Source organism: Canis lupus, chromosome 10 (genome assembly GCF_011100685.1).
Source record: "Canis lupus familiaris isolate Mischka breed German Shepherd chromosome 10, alternate assembly UU_Cfam_GSD_1.0, whole genome shotgun sequence".
Taxonomy (NCBI): Eukaryota; Metazoa; Chordata; class Mammalia; order Carnivora; family Canidae; genus Canis; species Canis lupus.
In genome coordinates, this window is record NC_049231.1 from 41,268,929 (window position 1) to 41,293,603 (window position 24,675).

Sequence of the window (24,675 nt, forward strand, 5' to 3'; positions counted from 1 at the left end):
GATTTATACTAGACTGTGAATGAATAGCAGAATTAGTTTGATGAGCTCCTACCAGCAACTCTCGTATCCCTAATCCACCACTCCTCCTCCAACCTTCTACCTGCCTGCGAAAGAGGAGCTCCTCTGTGAAATCATCCCATGTTTCAATTTTTGTGTCAACCACTCCAAAGGCACCAGCCCTTTTTTTCTTCATTGTTCTCGTGAAGTATGCCGTTAGGGGCTTAGAATAATAAAGACCGCTGTCATAATTAAGCTCTGGGATGTATTTCAAAGACTCACAGACATTAGAAACGAGAAGGACCCAGCAGGTCATCCAAGCCTATCTTCCTGCCAGTGCAGGATGGCTGTGTGCAATTTGGCAGATCTGTTATCAGGCTATAAAAATTCTAAACTATTCAAAAAATCACCACATCGTATAAATTATGATAAAAAGTTTACCTTATTCCTGGGTGATTCTTGAGGGTGGGAGGGGGGGAAAGTAAGTCATGAATAGCTCCCTAAAAACAATTGCTGTTCTATTTAGAAAATACTTTCCAAGGTGAAAACGTGGTTATTTTCTGTTCAATGTGACAGCCTATGCTTATTGTTATGCAAGAGTAGCCTCTCTGCATCTGATAATTCAGAATTTAGCACTGACCCCAGCTGTCCCTCAAATGATATTATAAATGTGGTTTGCAATAGTTCCAACTTCTTCTGGCTTATATTTAAGTGCTGTACTTGAACACAGTTGTATATGATTCTGTCTGTGGCTCCGACCTCCTCGTCCCAATGTCTACATTCCTTGAGAATGAATTCTAGAAAGAAACCCTCTAAAGACTCTCTGCAACCTCATCAAGTTAGGGGAGACCTTTCCCAATCAGAATCGTGAATCGACTGTGATGTACATTCTGAATTATAAACCAGTAGAAAAAAGGCAACAAAGCCTACAATAATAATGAAAGAAGGAAGTATTTTCAATGTACGAAACTTGGAAGATTGAGGAGAATCACTGAAATGGAAGTGTTAATTCATGGCCCAGAAATACATCCTTGAAATATGTTTTGATTATGTACAAAGTGGAAACTTGGCAGAATAAAAGTTGTAGGCAGATACAGTCCAGTGAAAAATGCGACCACTGTATCCATCAAGACCAGATGTTTGTCTGTCATTCTTCCATATTGGGCATTGGGAAATCAGGGCTTGCCAACATGATATATGTCAATATTTTCCATTTTACTTGAGTTTCCTCTGTTTGGTATATACAATTTGCCTTTGTATAATGCATAGGAAAATATAGGTCTGTGTCTTTTGAAATAAAAGGACCATTGTGTCAAAACCTATGCCTAGTGTCCTTTACAAGCGCCATATATTTGTTGGGCACATCTTATCTCTGAGTCATGGCAGAAATTCACGGTTAGAAGCATATCCAAAGAACCAGAAGTTCAACATTTGAAACCCTTCTTCACTCTTCTAACGTGACTGCATGTAAAATGTATGCGGATAGGATCCTGTTTATAAGTGGTTTGTGTTCCCAAAAATTTGTTTGTTGATTGGTTAAAACTTAGAATGCACTTTCTAGTATTGTAAACTGTAGCTTACTTTCCACGGCAGCTCAAAAAAGATCTTGAACTCATTATTAGAGCTGCTATCCTGGGCTTGACCACCTCTCTGTACAGAATGCTTAAAACTTAAGTACTGAAAGTCCCACTAGTTCACACACCACTGGGGCTTAATGCCAGAAATATTAGTGCTTTTGAATCCTGAGTTCCTAGGCTATAGGGTATGATTGGTCATTTGTATGAAATGGTTGTCAAAAAATTGATTGTTCTTTAAGCCTGAGGATTGTGACGGGGGGTGGGGGAGGTGGGGGCTGCCTGAGTGGCTCAGTGGTTGAGCATTTGCCTTTGGCTCAGGTCGTGATCCTGGGGTCCTGGGATAGAATCCCGCATCGGGCTCTCTGCAGGGAGCCTGCTTCTCCCTCTGCCTCTCTCTCTCTGTGTCTCTCATAAATAAATACATCTTTAAAAAAAAAAGTCTGAGGATTGTGATGTTGAAAATAACAGGTAGTGGATTAGACACAAGAAATTAGCAATAGCCATAAGACATCTACATCACTAACACAAGAGGCATATTAGAAATCAGATATTCCGGGCAGCCCGGGTGGCTCCATGATTTAGCGTCACCTTCAGCCCAGGGTGTGATCCTGGAGTCCTGGGATCAAGTCCCAGTCAGGCTCCCTGCGTGGAGCCTGCTTCTCCCTCTGCCTGTGTCTCTGCCTCTGTGTGTGTGTGTGTCTCCCATGAATAAATAAATAAAATCTTTTAAAAAAATATTCTGTGAGACATAAATGCTTAGATGGGATTGTATGAATAGCAAACCCTCAGCTACCATGGCTTTCTTGATTCCCTCAATGGTAGACAAGCAATATGAACATACTTCCTGTTTCTCTTCAACTATTACTCTTACAAGTAAAGTGGACATTGGCCTACTGGATGAGAAAACTGCCTCTAGGTTTTCCTTCCCTGTTTTGGTTGGCTTGCTGGGTTACCAGAATAGGGATACTCTCAGTCTGGCTTAAACGGAGGAGGGGAATGTTCAAGTAAAATACGTGGTGCAAGGAGGGAAAGTTTTACAAAAAAGGCCAAGGACGGGACACATAATGAGCTAGGCTGCCTAGAACCTGGATCCTGGCTCGGAGGGCCACAGTAGTAAAAGCCTCTGGATCTCACGGAAACCATTTGGTATTAATGGAACTCTTCTATGCTCTCCAAGTGGATGTCTTTCTGAGCTGCTGGCAAAAATCTTCATGCGCTTTCTGATGGTCTCTGTCCCCCTAAGTCTTCTGACTAATCACTGTCTCTACTGTCCGCATTAACAACTGTTCATGTATCCTCCAGGCTTCTGCCTTTACTTCTTCCAAACACCTTTTGATATGTCCCAGCAAAAATTACTGGGAAAGCAGCAGTTGGGGGATTAGAGAAAAAGAAAGAAGGAGGTGAGGAAAAGAAGAATCCAATGGACCAGCTTTTGCCCTGGACTATAGGTTAAACATCATGGGCAACTGGATCTGCTATGGACTGGCTGTCCTTGGACCAGACAACCCCACTTTGACACAATTAGCTTTACTGGTCCTGTGGCATAAACTAGGGAGCTGCTTCCTAGAAAGTATAACAGGAGCCAGCTCTGTGACATTATTAGCACCTTTTTAAAATGAAGTATATTTCAGCAAAGTGCTCTAAGTAAATAAGAAATTCTTCATTCAGTAATATTCAGTATAGGTGAAAGAGCTAGCACTACCTGGTGAGAAACTTCAGCTACCCCATAACCTCAGCCCTGCACTTAAACTTCTCCTGCTGGGAACTGAAGTAATAACCTGCTAATTAGTATATATGAAAAGAAAAAGAATCCAGTGTAATTGTTAACTTTTGCTCTGTCCTCTTTAAAGGAATGACTTTTATTTTTCTAAATGACCATAAATGGGCCACAGAATATTGTTTAATATAAATATTTACATGCTGCTTCAATTTCTCCTAAGTGATCAGTAAAAGTGACCTTGCTCTGGGCCAAAATTTCAAGCAGCTTGATCCATTCATTCACCCAATATTCAGCCATTGTTTATCGTTTGTTGTATATTGAGTCCTGTGGACACTGGGCCAGGGAGGAGTTAGCAACACTCCTTACCTTGGGGATCACTCCTAGAATTAACTACTATGACCAACAGGTCACCTTGAGCCAGAATCAGGAGGGATGTCAAAATCATGACCAGTATTCCTGATGGCTTTTTTTTTTTTCAAAGATAATATGTGACAACCTAAGAAATGAGCCGGCTGCCTTGTTTTTCAAGCTCTCTGAATGACTATTTATATTTCACAGGTAGAAAAAAGAAGTGATGCCTCTTCTAAGATTATGGTAGGTATTAGCCATGAGTGAAAGCAGCGTCCTCATCCTCAATTTCCCATGAACAATAGCAATTCTATTGGTTTGCTCCACCAGGAATAACTCCATTCCATGTGACCTGAGACAAATGTGACCCTCTTTGATCATTCCTAGGTTAGGCATTTGATTTCTCTAGTTAATAGCTGCGCAGAGCCTTATCTCTTAACCAAGTCACATTCCCAAACATTTTTATTTCTCTAATCCTAAAACCACAAGTCACTGTTATCCAGAGTATGTACTAGTCAAATCTTTTTGGAAGTTGCTTGTTTGTCTTTCTTGGATATTATGCGAAATATAAATGTTGTATGATAATGAAGGTGAGGCTTGAATCTACTCTTCTAATACTGAACACTCAGCCGCACTTCCAAATCTTATCTGAGGCTGCTTAGGCAGGGGCAAAATGGTTTCTTTTCAAGAAACAATCTTCCAAGATCAATGCACAAAGTATTCGGTTCGAAGAGAAGAGAAGAGAGAAAAGCAAAGAAAAAAGCAGCTCAGACTGGAGGGCCTTGAAGCTGGGGAATTTTTTGAAGTTGTTCACAAATGCAGTATCTACCCTTGACAGGTCATTTCATTCCATTTAGCACTTTTTACTCTCCACGTTTAGAAGCTCTTAGGCAAATGTAGAAGGGAGGAAATCTCACTTCGCTGATAATACAGTATATCAGACTGACAACCTAACTGCATTTCCCCTGTGGTGCAAGCAAGACATCGTTCCAAAAAAGAAGTAACGCAAAAGAAAGAAAAAAGGATCCTAGAGATCACGCCTTCACATTTAGTTTCAGAGAAGAAGACCTGAAGTTGATTTCTGTTTAGATCAGTTGTGTACCAGTTGGAACATGGGTGCCTAGCACTGCCGTGCAGTAATATGATCTGTGCTTTAAATAGCTGCCAAATAGCCATGTGGTGGCTGGCAGCATGCTACGTGTTGCAATGAGAGCGATCTGTTTCAAAGTGAAGCCACATAACAAGGGGACAAGTAAAGCTGATGTGCAGGAGAGCCGTTTTTCATTATCTTGCTCTGTTTTCCTTTTATAGTTATTTAAATGTATTCTCCATTTTAAAAGCACACTAATTCAATTTGGACTTTTTTCTTTGGGGGGGGGGTTGTTGGCCAACCACATATGGAAACCCACCCAAGTGATTTCTGAGCTAACTTCTCTTCTTTGGTGGTCTGTTTTCTCTAAAGGGAACATAGTATTACAATTGTCACCCCTTCTTCCAAGTTTTTCTGGCTCTCATCACACTCTTGGGAAATCTTATATAAGCAGAAGGAGTGAGATGGAAGATGTTCATAATATGAATATATAGGAATAAGGGCAGGGGGGCAAGAGGGTCCTGGAAAAAATTGTATCCACTGATATTTGAAAAGTAAAAAAAAATCCTGGATCAGAAATTACAGAAGCATGGTAACTCAAAACTATAATTACAACCATAGAAAGACTAGATAAATTTATTAAGCACCTACTCTGTGAGAGGTACTGTTTTAAACACCTTCCACACTTTACTGTCCTTACTTTGTGGGTAGGGAGACTGAGGCACAGAGAAAAGTCTATAATTAATCAAGATCATACCACTAATAGAGGAACTCGGATTCCAACCTTGGCCATCTTTCTCTGTCTCTTCAGAGCCCTCCTGCTTACCTGGAAGGTAATTCCTGCCACTGTAATTGGAGTTGAGTGGGAACTCTGTTAAAAGCCAGCTGCAGACTGGACATTGCACTGGGGGCTTTGCCCAATGATCTTGCTTGCTCAGTAATTTGCCTGAGGGTATACAGATAGGTTTTAGACTCAGAATTCCATTGTCTTTCTCCTGTACATAGCTGGGTGTCCTCTCCAACACAGCAAGTGATAACTTTCAAGAATAAAACCAGGAAGCCATTTCTGCAAGGCAATATCTGCTTTCCACATAGCAGACTTCTATTTTGCCCCGAGAGTGGCAAGAGCCATCAAAGTAGCCTCAGACTCCTACTGCTTCATACCAGATTCTATCTAGGCCACTGAGGTCATCGAGCATGTCACAGGGACCCTGACATACTGTAACCATCCCATTTAATGCTCGAAGTCCAAAGATTACATCAAAGTGAGTGGTCAGTGGAGGATTTTAAAGTAGCTCACTTTGTGCAATTTGGTTTTTCATTCATGCAACAAATCCAACACATATCCATTCACAGAAATCTTTGTTTTTATTCAAATACGTTCAAAATCACTTTCCAACCACTATTAAGGAGAAGCCAATTGGTATTAGAGAAAGAGCATGGAGGTTCAAACACCTAAAAACACATCTCTCACCCTTCCTAGCTGTGTCATGTTGAGCAAGTTCCATACCCTTTCTGTTTAGCTCCGTCAACTGCCCCAGTATAATGATATCACAGACAATATACAAAAAACCACTGGCAAACAGGACGTGCTCAAAAAGCAGAGTAATCATCATTGTTAATCTTGTCTTGATTTTCATTCAGTGGAAATTTAGAGAGCACTCTTTATTTTCCTAATATGAATTTTGATTGTCCACAATTATTTAACTCCTTATAACCTAGGTGGATGGTCGCTACTATTCCTCCATTTTAAACTATGTCCACATGGACAACAGCAAAGTGACTCCAAAAACACACACTGGGTTAGCATGTTTTTGAGCTGCACTGGCTTGGCTGTAATTGAAAGAGTGTAATAAAGACACAAACATGTTCAAGCTATAGCTCTAAGTAAAAAACTAAGTTTACAAAACTTTAATCCGTGTGACCCTCTTCTGGCTACCCATTACAACTATATACACCACTTGACTCTAGTGGTGGAATTATAGGCGAAATTTATGTCTTTCTTCCTGCTTATTTATGCTTTCTGAATTGTCTAATGAATATGTATTACTTTTGTAAAAGAAAACAGCTTGGAGAATTAAAAGATTTCTTTAACGACTTTTTTTTTCTCTTGTCCTATTGTGTCTGTGAATAGGCAGTAAACAGACCTTGGAAATTGCATTTTTCTGAAAGCTTGATAGGTAGTGAAACTGTAGGCTTTGGGGTTCACCATTTTATGATTAAGACAACAACAAATCATATTAATTTGGAAAATCTTTCTATCTATAAAAAATAATGTGGACAGATGAAAGTATTGGAAATCATGAACTGTACTGGTAAAAAACTGTTGATCAATCAAAAACAATATTGATTAGTATAAGATATAGCCCCGATTCCTGGAGGATTGAGATGCTTTACTGCTTGTGCTTGTGATCAGTCAGGCCAATTACAAAAGAGTAGAGACTCTTCTTTACTTCCTTTAAAAATAAATGGGTGGCGGGCACTGAGGGGGGCACTTGACGGGATGAGCACTGGGTGTTATTCTGTATGTTGGCAAATTGAACACCAATAAAAAATAAATCTATTATTAAAAAAATAGAATAAAAATAAAAATAAACTCCCCTAATTTTATGACTGATGAATTAAGAAACACAAGAATTTCTTAGAATCCAAACAGAGTCAATTTTTAGAATCTGCATTCTGATCATTTTATAAACCTTTCTTCATATTTTATACCTTTCCTTTTACCTTAAGGTATTTCCCCAGATCAGAAATGGACTACCTAAAACAACTAATGCAGAATTCAGATCCAGGTTCTAGTGCAATATCCAGTACATGTTTTATTATTCTTAAAACAGGAGGCCAAAGATTCCCATCCTGCTAGTGGAGGCTTTCTAACAGTCACCAGGATTCTTCTAGACTGAAATAAAACTAATGCCATCAGATATAAATAAGAAATCTCCTTCTCAAATACTTATCTAGAGACGCAAGTCAGGGAGCATCTAACTTTACCAGCGTGATGGAATCTTATGGATAAGCAGCAACATCCTGACATACTGATTCTGCTGTCATTTTCTATTCCCGTTCAAAATATTAACAGATCTTTCAACTGTGTTGACTCCCTGGGGTCTTATTGATATGCTTGGTTGATAAGCAATGAAGAGTATTACATTTGACCTATACAAGGTGATTTGCTCAATTTTCCATAACCCTGACACCTAATGTTGGAACTCGTACATGATAAATGTATAACAGGATTTGTGTTGTGTTTGTGGGTTTTGTTTTGTTTTGTTTTGCCAAGTATAATATAGTGAGTGCTTTCCTCATCCTGAGTGTCTTCAAATACATGACCTTCTTTAAAGGGAGACAGGTACGCTGTCCCTCCACACATACATCAGCCTACCCCATGACCCAACTCTTGTCATGGTCCTTTCCCACATCACCCTCTCCTCTGGACAGAATGACTTTCAAAATAGGCAAATTCACTCTTATTTTACCAGGTCTTAAGAATGCTTCCTCCAGACCTCACACCACCTTCTCCCCAAGTCCATGACCCTTTACTCTCCTTGAAGACAGTCTTCTAGAAGCTGCCCAGCATGTGTTCTCCACATTCACACCTCTCATCAACTCCTCACATAGATCAGATCCAGCTTCTTTCCTCATCACTACCCCAAGATATCTGTCATCATTGTCACCAACAAACACCAAGCTTCCACAGCCAGAGGGCCCCTTTCTTTCCCCTCGCTTAGCCATCTTCTCAGCAGTGTTGGTAAAGTTCAAAACTCAGTCCTTTCTCAAAACATTCTCCCCACTGGCCTTCCTCCATACCACATTTCCTATCCATCCTTCTTTGTCTCTTTCTGGCTTTTCCTCAGGCTTCACCTTCTTTTCACCCTATAAATGTTGGGTTCTCCAATGCAAAGAGTTCCTCTTCTCTCTAGCCATCCTCCTTCGTGGCTTCATCTTTCCCATGACTTTAAATGTGGTGACTCTCAAATGTGAGTCTCCAGCTTAGATCGCTCCTCTGAGCTCCTGACTAGTGTTTCAACTTGAAGATTTCACAGACTTCTCAAACATTACATCATCAAAGTGAACTATGGATTCCATTCCTTTCTCTCTCACACCTGTTTCCCTCTGCCTTTCCTGTTCCAGATTTCTCCATCTACCCATTTACTTAAGCTAGAAATCTAAGAGTGATTTCTGACTTGTCCCACTCTTCATCCCATATCTGATCCACCAGCAAGTTCTTTCCATTTTCTGCTTCAAAACATATTATAACAGCCTCAAGGGCTCTTAATGATTAGGCCTTTCTTCTCCAGCCTCATCATAGAACTCTCCCATTTATTGTCTAACCACACAAGCCACCTTGCTATCCTTAGAACACATCAAACTCTCCCATACTCAGACCTCTGCCACTAGTCCCCCTCCCTGAAAACTTCTCAGGCCATCATTCATTCAGATGTCCCCTTTCTACCTTTTATGCATCAGAATACTTGGTGTTCTCTCCAATTCAGAATTCTCTCCTTACAAAGAACCTCCCTGACTGTAATCATGGTTTATGTCATCATGTCTTGTTCATTTTTCCTTAGAGGGTTTATCACAATTTATAAATCATAGTGTGTTTTTTATTCATTTGCTTGTTGTCTATATTATGTCTTGAATCCTAGCTTGAAAAATGAAAATACCATGTCTGTCTTGTTTAGTAATATATACCCAATATGCAGCACCATTTGTGACACGTAGTATGCACACAATTAACTGTTTACTGAGTAAACTGGTAAATATTTTAGATGAATATACTCAGCCAAAGTAAGGTGGCATAACTTGCCAAACTGTAAGTTTAAAATCCAGGATTGGATTGCAGGTCTTCAGACGTAGATTTAAAACCTTTCCCACTACACCAGAGGATCCTCCCTACCAGCAACCCAGATAAAGAGTTCATGAGGCATCCAGCTGGCTTAACCTTTGAAGGGGGATTCAAAAAAAGGTATCAAGTAAGGCATCTGCTTTAGAAAGGAATTATTTCATTTGGCAAAAATTTTACAATTAAATAAATATTCATTAACAGCCAGATATTAGTTGTTAGAAGATGTTCAAAAACAGGGTCATTGCCATTAGGCATGCATAGGGTCAGACACAACCAATCTACATGCATCATCACATTTGCCCTGGATCCAAGGAAGAGAGGCTAAGATGCTATTTATTGAGTTTCCCTTGTATGCCTCAGTCACCAAAGGGATAAGTTTGCAATAATAGCATAAAGATAAAATATGCCGTCCCCTTCAGTAAGCCTAAAGAGTTCAGGTATATCCGAGACAGACAGATATTTGCAAGATGCACATATGATATAAATACAGGCATTTATTATATACAAACGTGTATATATTATATATACAAAATATTTTTAAAACATACATGTATTACATTTATGTGTGTATTCAGACATGTCTATTAACAGATATATATGTAGTGTTACCCAAATCCACATATACACATGCATAAATACCACACACGTATGTAAATATAAACATACATAGGTTTGTGGGTATATGTTTACAACACACACATACATACACAGAGGTTAATCAAACTTCTGTTTGACATTTCTCCAGGCATTTACATGTACCCATAAAATTCTTGAGAAAAAAAAAAAGGCCTTTTATTTTGGGGGAATGAAGACAATATATCAATACTGCATATAGTGTCTATATATGCCACACCAAAATATGAAGCAACAAGCATTATTCTATATATAGCATTCTTTTTAAAGCTGTATTGTTCAAATACCTATTTGTTTGGATAGTTTACAATGACAATACAATCTATAAGCATTGATAAAATTTTTCAACAGTGGCAGTTTCTGTTTAGAATAAATGGAAAAAGAAATGCTAAAAAAAAAAACCAAAATCAATTACCACATAAAGGGGGAACTATTTACATTTTTAGTGAATTATGTCACAATAACTCCTGGACTCCCAGAAGAATGGGAATATTAAAATTTTTGCTATATGTATACTTATTTTATCCCAGTGAGCCTTCTCTCCCCTAAATTATCTAGATAATCTCAGGATCAGTACGGGATGCCAATTACTCCAACTACACTTATTTCATAAAGCCAGCTTAAACTAGCCCTGTCATTTGTGTAAACCAAAAAAATCATTACTTGAAGAATTCAAAATCATTCTAATTTATTTGCTTATAGATGTCTTACAAATAAAACAGAATGGTTAGACACACCGTATGATTCTCTATATCCAAAGGTGTATCATTTTATAAAGTTCAACCAGCCAATTGCCCCTTCAACTGTTCACAGTCAGAGTCACAGTAGTGGGAAAAAATGACCCTTCAGAAGCCAGAGTGGGGCTCTTAATACTCCTCCACTGTCATTTCAGATGTGTTTTTTCTTATATTTCCCACCCCTCAAGACCAATCTAGGCTGATCTTCATGTTCCTGAAGACAGAGGTCCTAGCACTTGCCTTGGTTAGCTAGCTCAGAAACTCTAAGTTCTCGCTGGATGTTTGCTCTGCCTTTCCTCTTACCCTGCTAACAAAGTTAAATGTTCTTATGCTTGCTTTATGCTCATTATAATATATACGATGTTTAATATTTCCCCACTCTCCTTGGATTTAACATCTAGTATACTGTCTTCCTAAGTTTTTGCTGGAATTTCTGTAACCTACCCTCAGTCATCACAGAGGAAATGTCTCTATGTATTTAATGCTTTCAAACAATCAACAAAAATGTAGTTTCTATTTCATCTCTATTGTATGAGCCCCCTCATTCCTCATGGCATCCCACCAAAATCAAATTGGGGACTCATCCTCTTAATATATTTTTTTTCTATGTAGCTCCAGCACTGTGGGTCTTTCCCTACAATGCTACCCTCCTGACGATGTATGTACAGCTTATTTTTACTAGCACCCCATATCTGTCTAATCCTATGATATTCTAAGCCTCTTTGTAAATCTGTTTTCTTTCATGAAACTATAAGTCAACTTATGTGTTCACCGAATTGACCATCAAAATTGAATTGACCATCATCAATTGAGTAAAAACCTTAAAATAGTACTTGGGGACATAAGCTCTATTTCTATCCCCCCAAAAAAACTCATTTTTAAATTTTTGTTTATCTCAATTATATTGATTTCTATCATTCACTTTATCTCTTTCTATTCAAATTTATAATTCTGGGTAGACACACACACACATACACAAGTATGTGTTGATGAAAGATACACAGGTATATAGACAAGAACCAAATACTGACACCTCATCCACCATACATCTTTATACATGGACTTAATATTTAAATTGAATAAGTACATTTCATATATTAGTCATAAAAGTGACTAAATGGCCAGTAATAGCATACCTGGTAGTTTTTTTTTTTTTTTATAAGTCTTACTCGCAACCTCCAAATTGAACAGCATCATTCAGCCTTTCTGTATGGTTTGTCCAGCTGGTTCCACTGCATATGCTACCTGCTGCCCAACCAAACTGAACTCCTTGAACAAATACAATATGAAAAAATCATAGCTTTCTCCAAAGTCCAAGGGCATAACTAACTGTTCTTTTATTTTGCTCTTCCCAGAATGTCACCAAAAAGACATCTTATTTGTTACATTGAAACTTGATGCAAAATCAACACTCTTAATAAAATTTTAACATGATATTTGGAAGCTTCTGAAAATTAGTCAATACACTGAATAGAGACAAACATACTATCCTAAATCAGACATAAGGCTGTTACAAGAATATATGGCATATTTCTGCTATTTTAAAGTATATTACTTATTGACACAGCACAAACAACTCACCTTCCTTCCTTCCACGGATTGCTGGTAAGTAGATTGGGAAATGCATCTGAATTAATGTGATTGATATGCATTACAACTATGAAATACTTCCAAAGTATGTATCTGTGTAAAAGTGTCATACACATCAGATATTCAGCCAATTGCCTTATGATAAATATATGGTAGCCGCATAAGTGTATTAGAAAATGAGGATAACCATCTGAAATTTATAAATATTCAAACCTTTACTGAAAGCAGCTTGTATGTGAAATTTAAATGACATATAATACACCAGAAAAAAGGCTCCATTCCAAAATTCTACAAAAAAGAATTGTATTTACAGATGACATGAACTAATCAAATACATCTAGCATCGTCTGGAAAACTTAATGGCATGCCATAACTTAATATCACAGTAAATATGCATAACAGAACCCATAATTATTTTTCTAATAATCAAGCCAAAAGCAAAGAAGTAAATGGAGCAATATAAAAATGAAAACAGAAAAAGACAAAGGCAAGTAGCATAAAAAAACATTTATGATATAACTCAGATGGCTTGAGAAACCAGTTAAACCCCTGAAGCTATGTTTTTTTGTCTTGTATTTTTGTGGGTTTTTTGTTTGTTTGTTTTTATCACATGCTAGTCCTATCTGTCCCTAAATACTAAAATGCCCTCATGATTCTGCAGATACATCAGACTGTAGGCTATTCCTCCAAAAATCCCTCCCACTGAAACAAGTTTATGGAAAGTACAGATGTGTCCATAAGACAGGCAATCTCTCCATCAGGAGAACTGCTGAATGGAAAGCAATCGCCCCTCTATCCCACAGCATCTTCTAGGTGGTCACTCTTAATTTGCCTCTGAGTCCTGCCCTAGGTATTCACAACAGCTGCAGAGTAAAACGCTGTGTCCAGAACAAAGCTCGCATACCATGCGGGTTCTCTGTTCCCTCACCAACACCAAACTGCTCCTTGGTGGAGGTTTCCAAAATGCAAATGCAAAGTGGACTTCTCAGATGGATTTGATTTCAATCAAAATTAGTGCCAAACAAACATCTTTGATATGCAAAATGTCTGCATGTCTACACCAGCAAATAAAAAAGAATTATCCACCAAGCAGCACAAAGTTTTCTTCCAAGATGTTAAAGGAAATAGCAGATCTGTAAATGTTAAAATAGCCTGTTGTAAAGATGAAGAAACTGAGAGACAATAATTAAGGGAATCAAATGATCAGAAGAACTACAACCCATAAAGTCTTGGGAAAAGTTAATATTTCATAGTCTTTAATAAAGCAAGGCTATTATCATTTCATATGGAAATATTTTGAAAGTTTATAGCTAGTGCATATTAAAAGCACATTTCATCAATAAATTTTCACATGCTGAACATATTAGCATATAATTTTAAATAAGAATTTCAAAATATCAAACAGAACTAAGTACTAAGCTAAGGTGCTTTTTTTTTTTTTTTACATATTTTCAACCATATTACATATTACAATTAATCCACTGAGCTCCTAAAAGTCCAATCTGCTTTATGTGTAATTTGGTGTACAGATTTGCCACTTTTTTTATTTTTATTTTTTTAGATTTGCCACTTTTAAACATAGTTTAAGGTTTCTGTAAGCATGCACAATTCAGTGAATATAATTAGATAACCAAACTCCTGTTGGTAAGAAAGTGGAATAAGTACACATTCTCAGTCTGGTTGTGGCCCATTGTAACTGATGTGTTTGCCTGGCTCTCGCCACAAGCACACTGCTATCTATTTTTAAGTCATAAATAATTGGCTTACAGGAGTCAGTGAATATGTATGTGGATATGCATGTGTGTGGAGAAAAGATGGAATAAGTTCTCTGACAACATTTGTTTTCCGTTCTTAATTATTCTCCAAAGATTTTTTCGAAGTGAATGCCAAGAAGGAGACTTTAAATCAAAGCTTCCCTGGCCCAGGTAGTGGTGTTATGTCATTATCAGACCTTTGTGACCTGCATGACCCCTAACCGGTGCAATGAAAGGGAGACCCATGCTACCTGCTTCTTTGAGAATTAGGTTAGTGATAGCACCTACGTAGGATGGAAACCTGTGGTTATCTGGAAAGATTCTAGGACTTTCCTATTGGAGGAAATTACAAGTAAAATGTAAAAGCAAAATTGAAATACCAACTAAAAAGCTCACAACTAATTCTATGCTGGAATCACCAAAACAAAATGAAAAAAAAAAAAAAGTTCTGTCTTAAAACCTCTCAAGAAAATGCTTGTGGCAATAGTTTGATTAGTGATGTATTTGAATATGCCGACCAATAACCAGGAATAGTAATCCAGCAAGCAAAGAAAAAAATATCCCCGCCGGGGCCAGAAAAAATGACCAGCCATACAGAACAGAAGGGGTGAACTCCAAGCAGTCTCTCATTTTCATGTTTTTGTAGCCTTCCATGTCAGCCACTGCCTGGACCCAGATGACATACAGCATCACCACCAAGGAAAACAGGATGCCTGAGAAGGACAAAACAAAAGACCTTTAGTCTTTCTGAAGATGTTTTCCCAAGAATGCTAACCAATCATTTGCCTGATGATATGTCTCTAAAAATACCATTCTAGCCAAATCACCTACTTTGTGTCATACCCTTTATTATGTGCTTTATATGCACACTGTTATCTTTAATTTTCATAGCATTGAGACAGGTTATGGCAACAAGAACAATGGCAACAGCTGACATGCATTTATTGAGTAGTTACTGTATGCCAGGCTCTGTATTAGGTGTTTGTGAACATAAGAGTCAAAGATCCTGCCTGGAATTTCTTCTAACACTTTCCATCTGTACTATATGCCTGATTTGGGGTGAACACTATAATACATTATAGTATTATACTATGTATATAACTATAAATATAATAAATATATACTAAATATATATAACTATATATTTAATATATATTTCAATATATACAATGAATTGGCAAATATATTTAATATATATTTCAATATATACAATGAATTGGCAAAATAGATACTATTGGCCCTCAGTTATAAGTATGTGCAAACATAGCTACTAATTTTCAGATTTTCAGCTCAGGTCTTTCCGACTATTATTATATTATTATAACACAGCCAACTTGTGCTGTGGATAATTTTGTCAATGAAAGAGAAGCTAAGGTAAGTACCAGACAAGAACAGAGATGAAAGCACTGAACTAATGTAAAAAAATAGACATGATTCCTTCAAATTGAAATATAGATGCTAAAGACTGACCTATAGCATAAAGGCAACATTGTCTGGAAAGAATGAGGAAAACAATTAATGAAAAAATTCTGTGGAATGTAAAACCACAGGTTTAAGAGCAAGAGTCTTGGTAGACAAGAGAAAGAAACGAAAGGAGAACGGACGGATGTAGGGAGGGAGCACTTATGACAGAAGAGCTTTACAAATACTAAAATTTGAGAATATTGCTAAGCATATACTTTTCCATGTGGCTGTTACTGAAATAACAGAAGGGAGCAGCACCATGATGCTGAGCTACAACCCCAGGAAAGTCAGCTAAGCTGATTCATTGGTGAGTGAGTGACAGGTCTTGCACGCATTCAAACCACGCACCCTGAGGGATTCAAATTTATACCTGAGCAAAATATACTTGAGGTCATTTTCTAGTTGCCCAAAAGTTCAATCCAAACATGTCAAGGACCTATTATAGTCTTTGAATTAATGAATGGAACCATCATGCATAAAATCTCCATATTCTAATTGCGAGTCAGTCTGAAAGGTAAACATAACCCTGTGACTAGAAGCAGAGATGGAGGCACATTGGCAGGACAGAGTATCTTTTAAGAGCCCAGCCATTAATCACCCTTCTCTAGTTAATTGTGCTCCAACAGTATTTGGGATGTCCTCTCTCTCTTAGGCCATCAATTGCATAAAGAATCCTGAGAAGTACACACAAAAGAAGAAGGGCTCATAAATATGCCGAGGTGAGTCTTAAACTTTCTCATAATCGTGATACGAACTATAGAGCAATGAAGAATCAACAGAGATGCTCCACTAATAAGAAACATTCTTCACACTGTGGTCTGTAATGTAAATGCAAATACTGGAGCACAGAAGAGTGCAATTTAACCACTGAACAACAGCTATGTCAGAGAGAAATAGTAAAGTCATAGCCGGCGAGCAAACTACTTGCAAAGCCGTACCTCAGATGTTGACAACAATATGGCAATGCCATGTGTTGTCGAGCAACTCTGTGCATTTCAATACATTTTTCTGCAAATATATAGACACTGTTCCCTCCTAATGTAAAGGTTTGGCTTAGTTATTTGCATACTATTTGCCTAATGCAAACACACTGCAAACCTTTGTTATTATCTGTTGCTATGTTTCTTATCTCTCTAGTATCATGTGAATCTCTCATGCTTTCAGATATTTTTATAAAAAATGAAAGTTGCTTTTGTGAAAAACCAGTAGCCTTATGCATATTTTCTTTCAAAAGTTGCAAAACCTATTACTGAATTGAGTATTTTAAAAAATGTATTGCAAGTAATCATGTGGATGATTCTTAATAAGGAAGAATTAACTTATATTTTAAAATTGCTGTTATTTGAAGAGCATTTACATCCTGAAAACAATGAAAATAGGCATTTCTATCACTACAATCTTTAATTGTTCACTAACTGAAGACACAGTCAATTTAATTTATATCATATCAGTTTATAATTATATCTTCCCATGGGCTAAAAAAGTGTTTCCCTACCTATTAAATTGCCAGTATTTCATACCAGTGTATATATGTGCATGTGCGCACTCACATGCAGAGAGAGAGAGATAGGCAGAAAGAAAATGAATTAACGGGCATTGGAAAATATTTATACCAAAGGCCAAATGTTTAGCTGATGTGGCAGCAAGACTCTATGTTGGGGGCTTTACATAAGGCATTTGGCCAACAGAAGAGTCAGAAGACTGTTACATAGAGGTAGACTAATGAAACAAATAAATATATTGATTGAAATTAATTGGAGTCATGCTATTCACTGCCTAAAAAGGGAGTTACAAATTTGAAAAGGAGGAAAACTAAAATAAAGCCAATGATGTTTGTTTGGAATTAAATCTATCAGTGTGAATTCATGGTGATAGATGGATAGATAAATATAGAAGTGTGTGTGTGTGTGTGTGTGTAAGATACACTCGTATATATACAACTGCATATATGTCCTGGCTCCGTGTCCTGAGAGAATCTGAGAGCAATAACACCCCAGTTGCATGGAGCACATTAAGTGTCCGGATCATGGCTTCTAAATACCAGGAACCAGGTATCTCAAAGAAATAGGTGAATCCAGGCTGGAGTGGAAAGTACAAGGTAAATCTGGAATGGCAGATGTGCTCTAGGAATGGCGGGAGTGTTTCAGAAGCTAGCTTGAGGGGCTTCCCTTAGCCAGTTCTGAGGCGATCAGACTATCAAACAAATAATGATAATGACACATGATACCTTACTAAATAAAAGAAAAATCCATGAGCCCACCGTGATATAAATAAATGAATGAATAAATTAGACAGGGAGAAGGGAAATCTTTTCCTTAGAGAATGCTAACTTATAAATGTAGAAGGAATATTTCAATTAGAAATCACTACTTGGCAATCATTTAGGTAATAATTCAGGCAAGAAACAAAAATGGATGCTAAAACTAGTAAACAAAATTCAGATGAGAAATAAATACTACACAGGTTCAAAGTCTCTTCCCACAAGACACTTAACAATTGTAAAGGGAAAAACAGTAATTTCATACTGTAATTTTATAGTAAACAGTAAAATTATTGCAAACAGTAATTATATATTGAAATATCACCAAAATATCCCCAAAAATGATCAAAGTGAACATCACCAATGGCATGACATATTGATGTCACTAACCACCTTGTAAGATACAATGAGAATAATACAGCATCACTGCAATGATACAGCCAAAAATGAAGAGCATAAATCCAACCAGAAGGAAATATCAGGCACACCAATTCAGGAACATTCTAGAAAATCACAGGCCTGTACTCTTGAAGAGTCAAGGTCATGAAGGTCTAAGTAGGACTTATTCTAGGTCTGATGGAAATTCAGATGACATAACTACTAAATGCAAAGCATGTCTCAGGACTGGAGCCTTTTGCTGTAAAAGACATTGAGATAGTGAAAGATGAATGGAATCTCTGGGTGGAAAGAGTTTCAACTTCTATGTAAATCTGAAAATATTTCAAAACAAAATGAATGAATAAAAAAAGCATGGGGGAAATCTGTGTTTACGTGTATAGAAAGTGCATGCTGGGAGGATGGGAGGAGAGTATGTGTGTTCATACATCCAGAAAGACACATCTTTTGGTGGGCTATTATGACAATTAATGAACAATAATATTGCTGATTTGGCCCACCTACCAAGTGGAGAGTCCCATTTGGAGAAACACTAATGGAAAATACTATGGAAAAAACTTAATTATTATCCCCTGATATCTTAAAGAATTCTCATTCATGAAAATGTCAAATAATATCTGTCCTGAGTAACAAGTGAGTTACATTTCAAACCCATTTGCCATTATGATTTTAGCAGGAAGAGAAAATATTGCTAATATTTAGGTAATAATTTATTTTTAATTAAGTTATATTTAAATTTGGTCATATTTTGAAAGCATAATTTATTTCCAATTAAAATTTTAAAATACCTAATTTTTGAAGACCAAAAAAAATTAATAAAACATCTCACTGGAGGCATAATCAAAGTAAGGTACCAAATCCCAAGAAGATTTGTGATAATAAAACCATAGACCAATAATTAAGTCACAAGAATAATGTGTTGGTTCTCTTATTAATTAGCAGTATGGGAAAGAACCATTCGAATGTATGATTTTATATGGATCATCTTACATAGTTGAAAACTTTTCCCTCTAAATATCTGATTTCGATTTGGAAAGCATTTTCTCTGAAACAAAGTTCACATAGTCACTAAGGGCCATTAGGAACACAATTGCTAATGATAAACAATAAGGAAATCTTCACAATGTGGAAAAAAAATACAAAAGAATTTACCCAACATCAAGTCACAGACTGAAAAATAAAACTGGATTTCCTCATTATTTCATGGAAACAAATATGGAAAAATAAGGCATAGCATAAAGATTTTGTATACTATATTATAAAAACCAGATTTAAAAACACATTCCTAGGGAAAAGTTAGCCACAGAAATGGAAACTCTTCAAAAACACAGGCAAATGTCAAACCCCTATATTCTTGCTTAGAAATATATCCACCTGTATCAAAAAAACAAAAGCCTGGGCAGCCCCAGTAGCCCAGCAGTTTAGCGCCGCCTTCAGCCCAGGGCGTGATCCTGGGGACCTGGGGTGGAGTCCCACGTTGGGCTCCCTACATGGAGCCTGCTTCTCCCTCTGCCTGTGTCTCTGCCTCTCTCTCTCTCTCTCTCTCTCTCTCTTATGAATAAATAAATACAATCTTTAAAAAAACAACAACAACAAAAAGCCTTTTGGAATAACTGAAAAATAATAAACTTGATCCTTAACTGCTTAGGTATAAATGAACTGCCTTTGAAATGTGTTTTAACAACGTGAATCACAGGCAGCTATTGGATTACTTAGGGAAGAATCATACATTTAAGATGATTCCATTAGCCTCTTTTAGTCATGCTTGCACACGAATTCAGTGGCAACTCATTTTAGCTTTCAATGGGCACAGGAATGGCCAAAGAATTCTGTAGTCAAGAAAATGCATTATGAAGGAAGTTAAAGTGAACAGTGAACAATACATTAGAATCAGAAAAAAAAAAATTGCCTTTTCTCCCACTGTAGGCAGCATGTACTCTAGAGACAGGGCAATATCCAGCAAGCACATCTAGAAAAACAGAACTAGAAAGCAAGCTTCATAAAATTTTAGGGATGATAGCATCAGTTTACTCCTTGTGTCTATTTTCAGAGGATGATATGAGGTCTGCAGTCCCAAGGTCAAACCAGCCTGTGGCATAATTCAAAGGGATACCCTGATAACAGGTACAACAGATTAGGATGAAGACAAAGATATCCTATAGCAGGGAAAACATTCCAAGGAGGTGGAAGGAGACGAAGTAACGAAGTTACTTTTCCAGGGGGAGATCCCAGAAAGGCAGAGAGAGGATTCGTGCTAACTGTAGAAATGAAGAAAAATCTGGAGCATGGGTAAGAATGCAAAGGATAGTAGCACTAATGGAATGGTAAACCTGGGTCTGACATGCCCAGAAGGAAGATCAAAAAGGAAGTTTGATAAGCTATGTATTTACTATCATTTTCTAAAAGGAAACATAGCAATTCACCAAGAAACATATAACAAGTGCCTTCTCGGATCTGCATAGGAGCACTGGGCAGCGTAACTGACCACGTCCCCACAAGGGGCCTTTGCAGAAGACCCACAAGTACTCTTCATATAAACATTTCTGAAATCAGTCCACACTAATATTTGAAGGTACTATATTAAGCCTCAATAGTTTGCAGGTTGTTCTAATAGGTAAAAAGCCCTCCAAGTTCATTGTTTCTCTTTCTTTTTTAACTGAGGTGTAATTTACATAGCGCAAAATGTAGGAGTTTTAAGTATATGGTTTGATGAGAATGTATGGTTTGAGAAATGTAACCATCAGTGTAGCCACAATCCATTGAAAATAGAACATAGTCCTCACTATCATCCTAGAGAGGTTCTGCATGCCTCCTCACACCTCTTCCCCAAAGCATCTATCAGTACAGCAGAGTTTTGCCCTTAGAACCTCATAGAAATGAAATCACGACAGTGTGCAGTTTTTTATCTCTTTCTGTTCATACTCAACATGATGACAGAAAACTACCCATGTCGTGCGTGTGTTAGTAGTTCCTTCCTTTTTACTGCTGCATGCTATTCCCGTTGTATGAATAGACCACAGTTTGTTCATCAATTTATCCTTTGACAATCATTTGGGTTCCTTCTCGGTTTTGGCTACAATGAATTAAGCCACGATGAGTGTTTTGGTTCATGATGCTCAAACTCAAACCTAGAATCTTGAAATGATGGATACATTTCCTCAGACAAATGATTTTCAAAAAAGAAATAGGCAACAACATCTTTTTATGAACCATGATTTTACGTCAAACTGATAAAGTGACGCTGGTCTTACAGGTGCTATGGCAGTGACCTGAAGCGCACCCACTCAGGCTTTCCCCCACACCCCTCAGCCCTCCTAAGAAAACAGTCTTCCCTTCTCTTCCTCATGTATCCGTTTTGTCAACAAAACTTTTGACAGCTGTTCAATAGTGCTCACTGTGCAATTAAACTCTCCAAGTGCTTGGAGCATGGGGATGTTTTGTGACTCTTTGTCTTCTCAGTTCCTTGATTCTTATTTTTAACTGTCATTATGTATTATTTGAAATATACAAAATATGACATATGAATGAATGTTATGAAGTTTCATTATAAAATTAACCCCTGTGAACTGGTCTGCAAGGTAGGAACCAGATGGCAATCCTGCATGTTTGTCTTCTGAGACTTCTTTGGAAAGACAGTCGCCCCTCAGGTATCTAGGGAGTGTCTCTAGCCTTTAATTTAAAGGATATAAAAGTACAACCAAGGAGAAAGAGCTAGACCCTTCCTGAGAATGAGCAAGGGTTTAACCTCTTGGGATGGAATAATAGTGCTCCTTCATGATATGGATGACATTAGGAGTCCATAAGCAGTATGTGTTTGGGGCCCAAATTCATAAAAGACTTTGAATAATGCCTGCAAATTACAATTATATATAGGGTCATGATATTTATGTATACGTTTTAAAAATAGAGAGTATTAACTTATAAAATGTAAACACTGAATGCCGCAATATTTTCAAACCGTTTTGTCATGTATTAACTTTTCATATACTAAGAAGCTTAAAAATTGCAGTGTTTGAGACCTTTTTCAACTTTTAATAAACCAATGTGTCAGGTTAAAGGAGGAAACATGATATGAGTGTAGGCTATTCTCATAGATCCATTCCAGAATCTAAAATGCATACTTATTTTTCAAACATTACATGATGGGGAAGGAAAATTTGCCAATTCTACATTTTCTGAAGACTTGTTAGACTTGTCATTACATCGCAACATACTTTCAAAGTAATTATGTATCTGTTAGTTCACTCCCTAAGTTAGTTTTTCTGGGAAATACATTAGAATGTCTTAAAAATAATTGAAATTTGTACCTTTTAATAGTCCTTCTTTACATTAAAAGTTATACCTTTCTCTTATATTTAAATTATGCTAATTTTTATATGTCATATTTCAGAAATTTTAAAGCTGCTCATGCATAATGGTCAACCATAAACAATTTCCACTTTTCATTTTCTTAAACTCAATTTCCACTGATGTTTTTCTAATTTTCTGCGACAGTCTGAACACCTTATATAACTATAATTTCATATCTGTATATTTTCATTATATCTATTTGATTTCCAAATATTCATTGCTACTCAAACTTTACCACACACATTACTGTACAAATATATTAATTGACTCTTCCCTTTCATTTTCTGGCCTAATGTTTTTATTTAGTCAACCACTCCTATATAATGTCTATTGGAATTCTCAAGTATTTATTACTTTCTTAGATTGGCATAATCATTGTAGGCATTAAACACCCTGTCTATCCAATACTCTGTACTCTCTTGAGAAACAGTTATTGATAGAGAATGATCCTGAGGGTTTATCCATCTGCACAGTCATTAGGGATTGCATCTGGAAAGTGGATTTTCATTTAACTCCAAGGAAGTGTTTACTCACAATAGATGAGTTTCAAAAAGCAGGAGGTGGTTGAAGGGCATAGGCCTGGACTCTAACTGCCCTGGTTTAAATCTTACCTCAAAGGTGTACAGGCTGGAAAGCTTTATACTTGACAAGCTGAGTAACCTTGAGCAAGTTCTATACTTCTCTGTGTCTCAGTATCTTTTTTGGTAAAATACAGATCATGCAGGTGCCTACTGCAGACAGTAGTCATGAGATTAATGGAGGTAACACGCACTGGGCGAGGTGCCTGGAACAGGGCAAGCGCATAATAAGCATTGGCTAGTTTTGTTATTATCATTATTTTTATTGAGCTTTGGCATTAGCTCCTGATAATGGCTAGTAAATATTATTCTCTGAAATCTTTTAAAGCGTCAGAGCTTCTCATATGACTGGGCTATTTCAGGACTAGTCAAGAGGCAAGGGGATAAACCACCACAGTGCCTTCCAGTCTGAGATGTCATGAGAAGTGAGGGAGATTATCTGCCCATGTCTTACTAGAATCTTCCACCAGGTGGCACCAGTCACCCCATAGGCCCCTCACGACATTTTAGGAAGGTTAACAGGTGAATCCAGACTTGTGCTCACTTATACATATTAAGGACATTTTCTGTTTTAAGTGTCCAGTAAGCAAGCTTTCTGCCCATCCCCAACAACCTTATAGTTACAGGAAGTAAAAATCCTTCTAGGACAGACTTGCTGTCTTACTAATGTATTTCTCTTTTCTACAAGTAAGTATAAAGGGTGGGAGAAAAGGCCTCAGGAAAATTCATAAAATTTTCAGTAAAAAAAGCAATATGCCTTACTCATTAACCACTAGCTATTTCTGAGCAAAGTGATTATTTGGGAGAAGGGTATGGAATAAAACGGAATATTTGCAAAGAAATTAAATCCCTTGCAGAACTAAGTTAATAGTAGATGTTAATGATGCACATACTTTAAAAAAGCAGAATGAAGCAGATGGAAATTCATTCTGCCTTTCCACCATACCAAAAACTAACCCCAAACTAGATATGCCATTTATAAACCAGAACGAATCTTGTCGTACTACACATCTGAAAACTTCCTTTCAGTGTGGAGATTAATTATATCCTATAATAAAATATCATGTGAGTAAAGGCATTCTTTTGTAGGCCTACAGCTCTGGTTCTCAGAAGAACCACACAAATACATTTTTAAAGTGGAATGGGGACCATTCATTCATGTTTGCTGTTCAAGGTTTTCCAAAAAGTCCCACTAAAGCTGTTACTGAGCTGACCTCTCATACCCTAGATTCATCTGGGCAAGGGCTGGACCATCCTCTCAAATGTCTCCCATAAGGACACATATGCACAACCAGCCCAGGTCAAAGTAAAGACTTAGGAGCACAGGTCTCTCTA

General features: G+C 37.2%; 1 protein-coding gene across 1 annotated transcript in view; it reads right to left on the bottom strand.

The window, feature by feature from the left end:
- Positions 1 to 10,052: 10,052 nt before the first annotated feature.
- Positions 10,053 to 24,675, bottom strand: part of TMEM182 (transmembrane protein 182) — a 59,282-nt gene continuing 44,659 nt past the window's right edge. Inside the window, exon 5 of the mRNA XM_038550901.1 lies at positions 10,053 to 15,005. Within this exon, the coding sequence (XP_038406829.1) occupies positions 14,785 to 15,005 (221 nt within the window). The 3' untranslated portion in view covers positions 10,053 to 14,784. The remainder of the gene's footprint in view (positions 15,006 to 24,675) is intronic.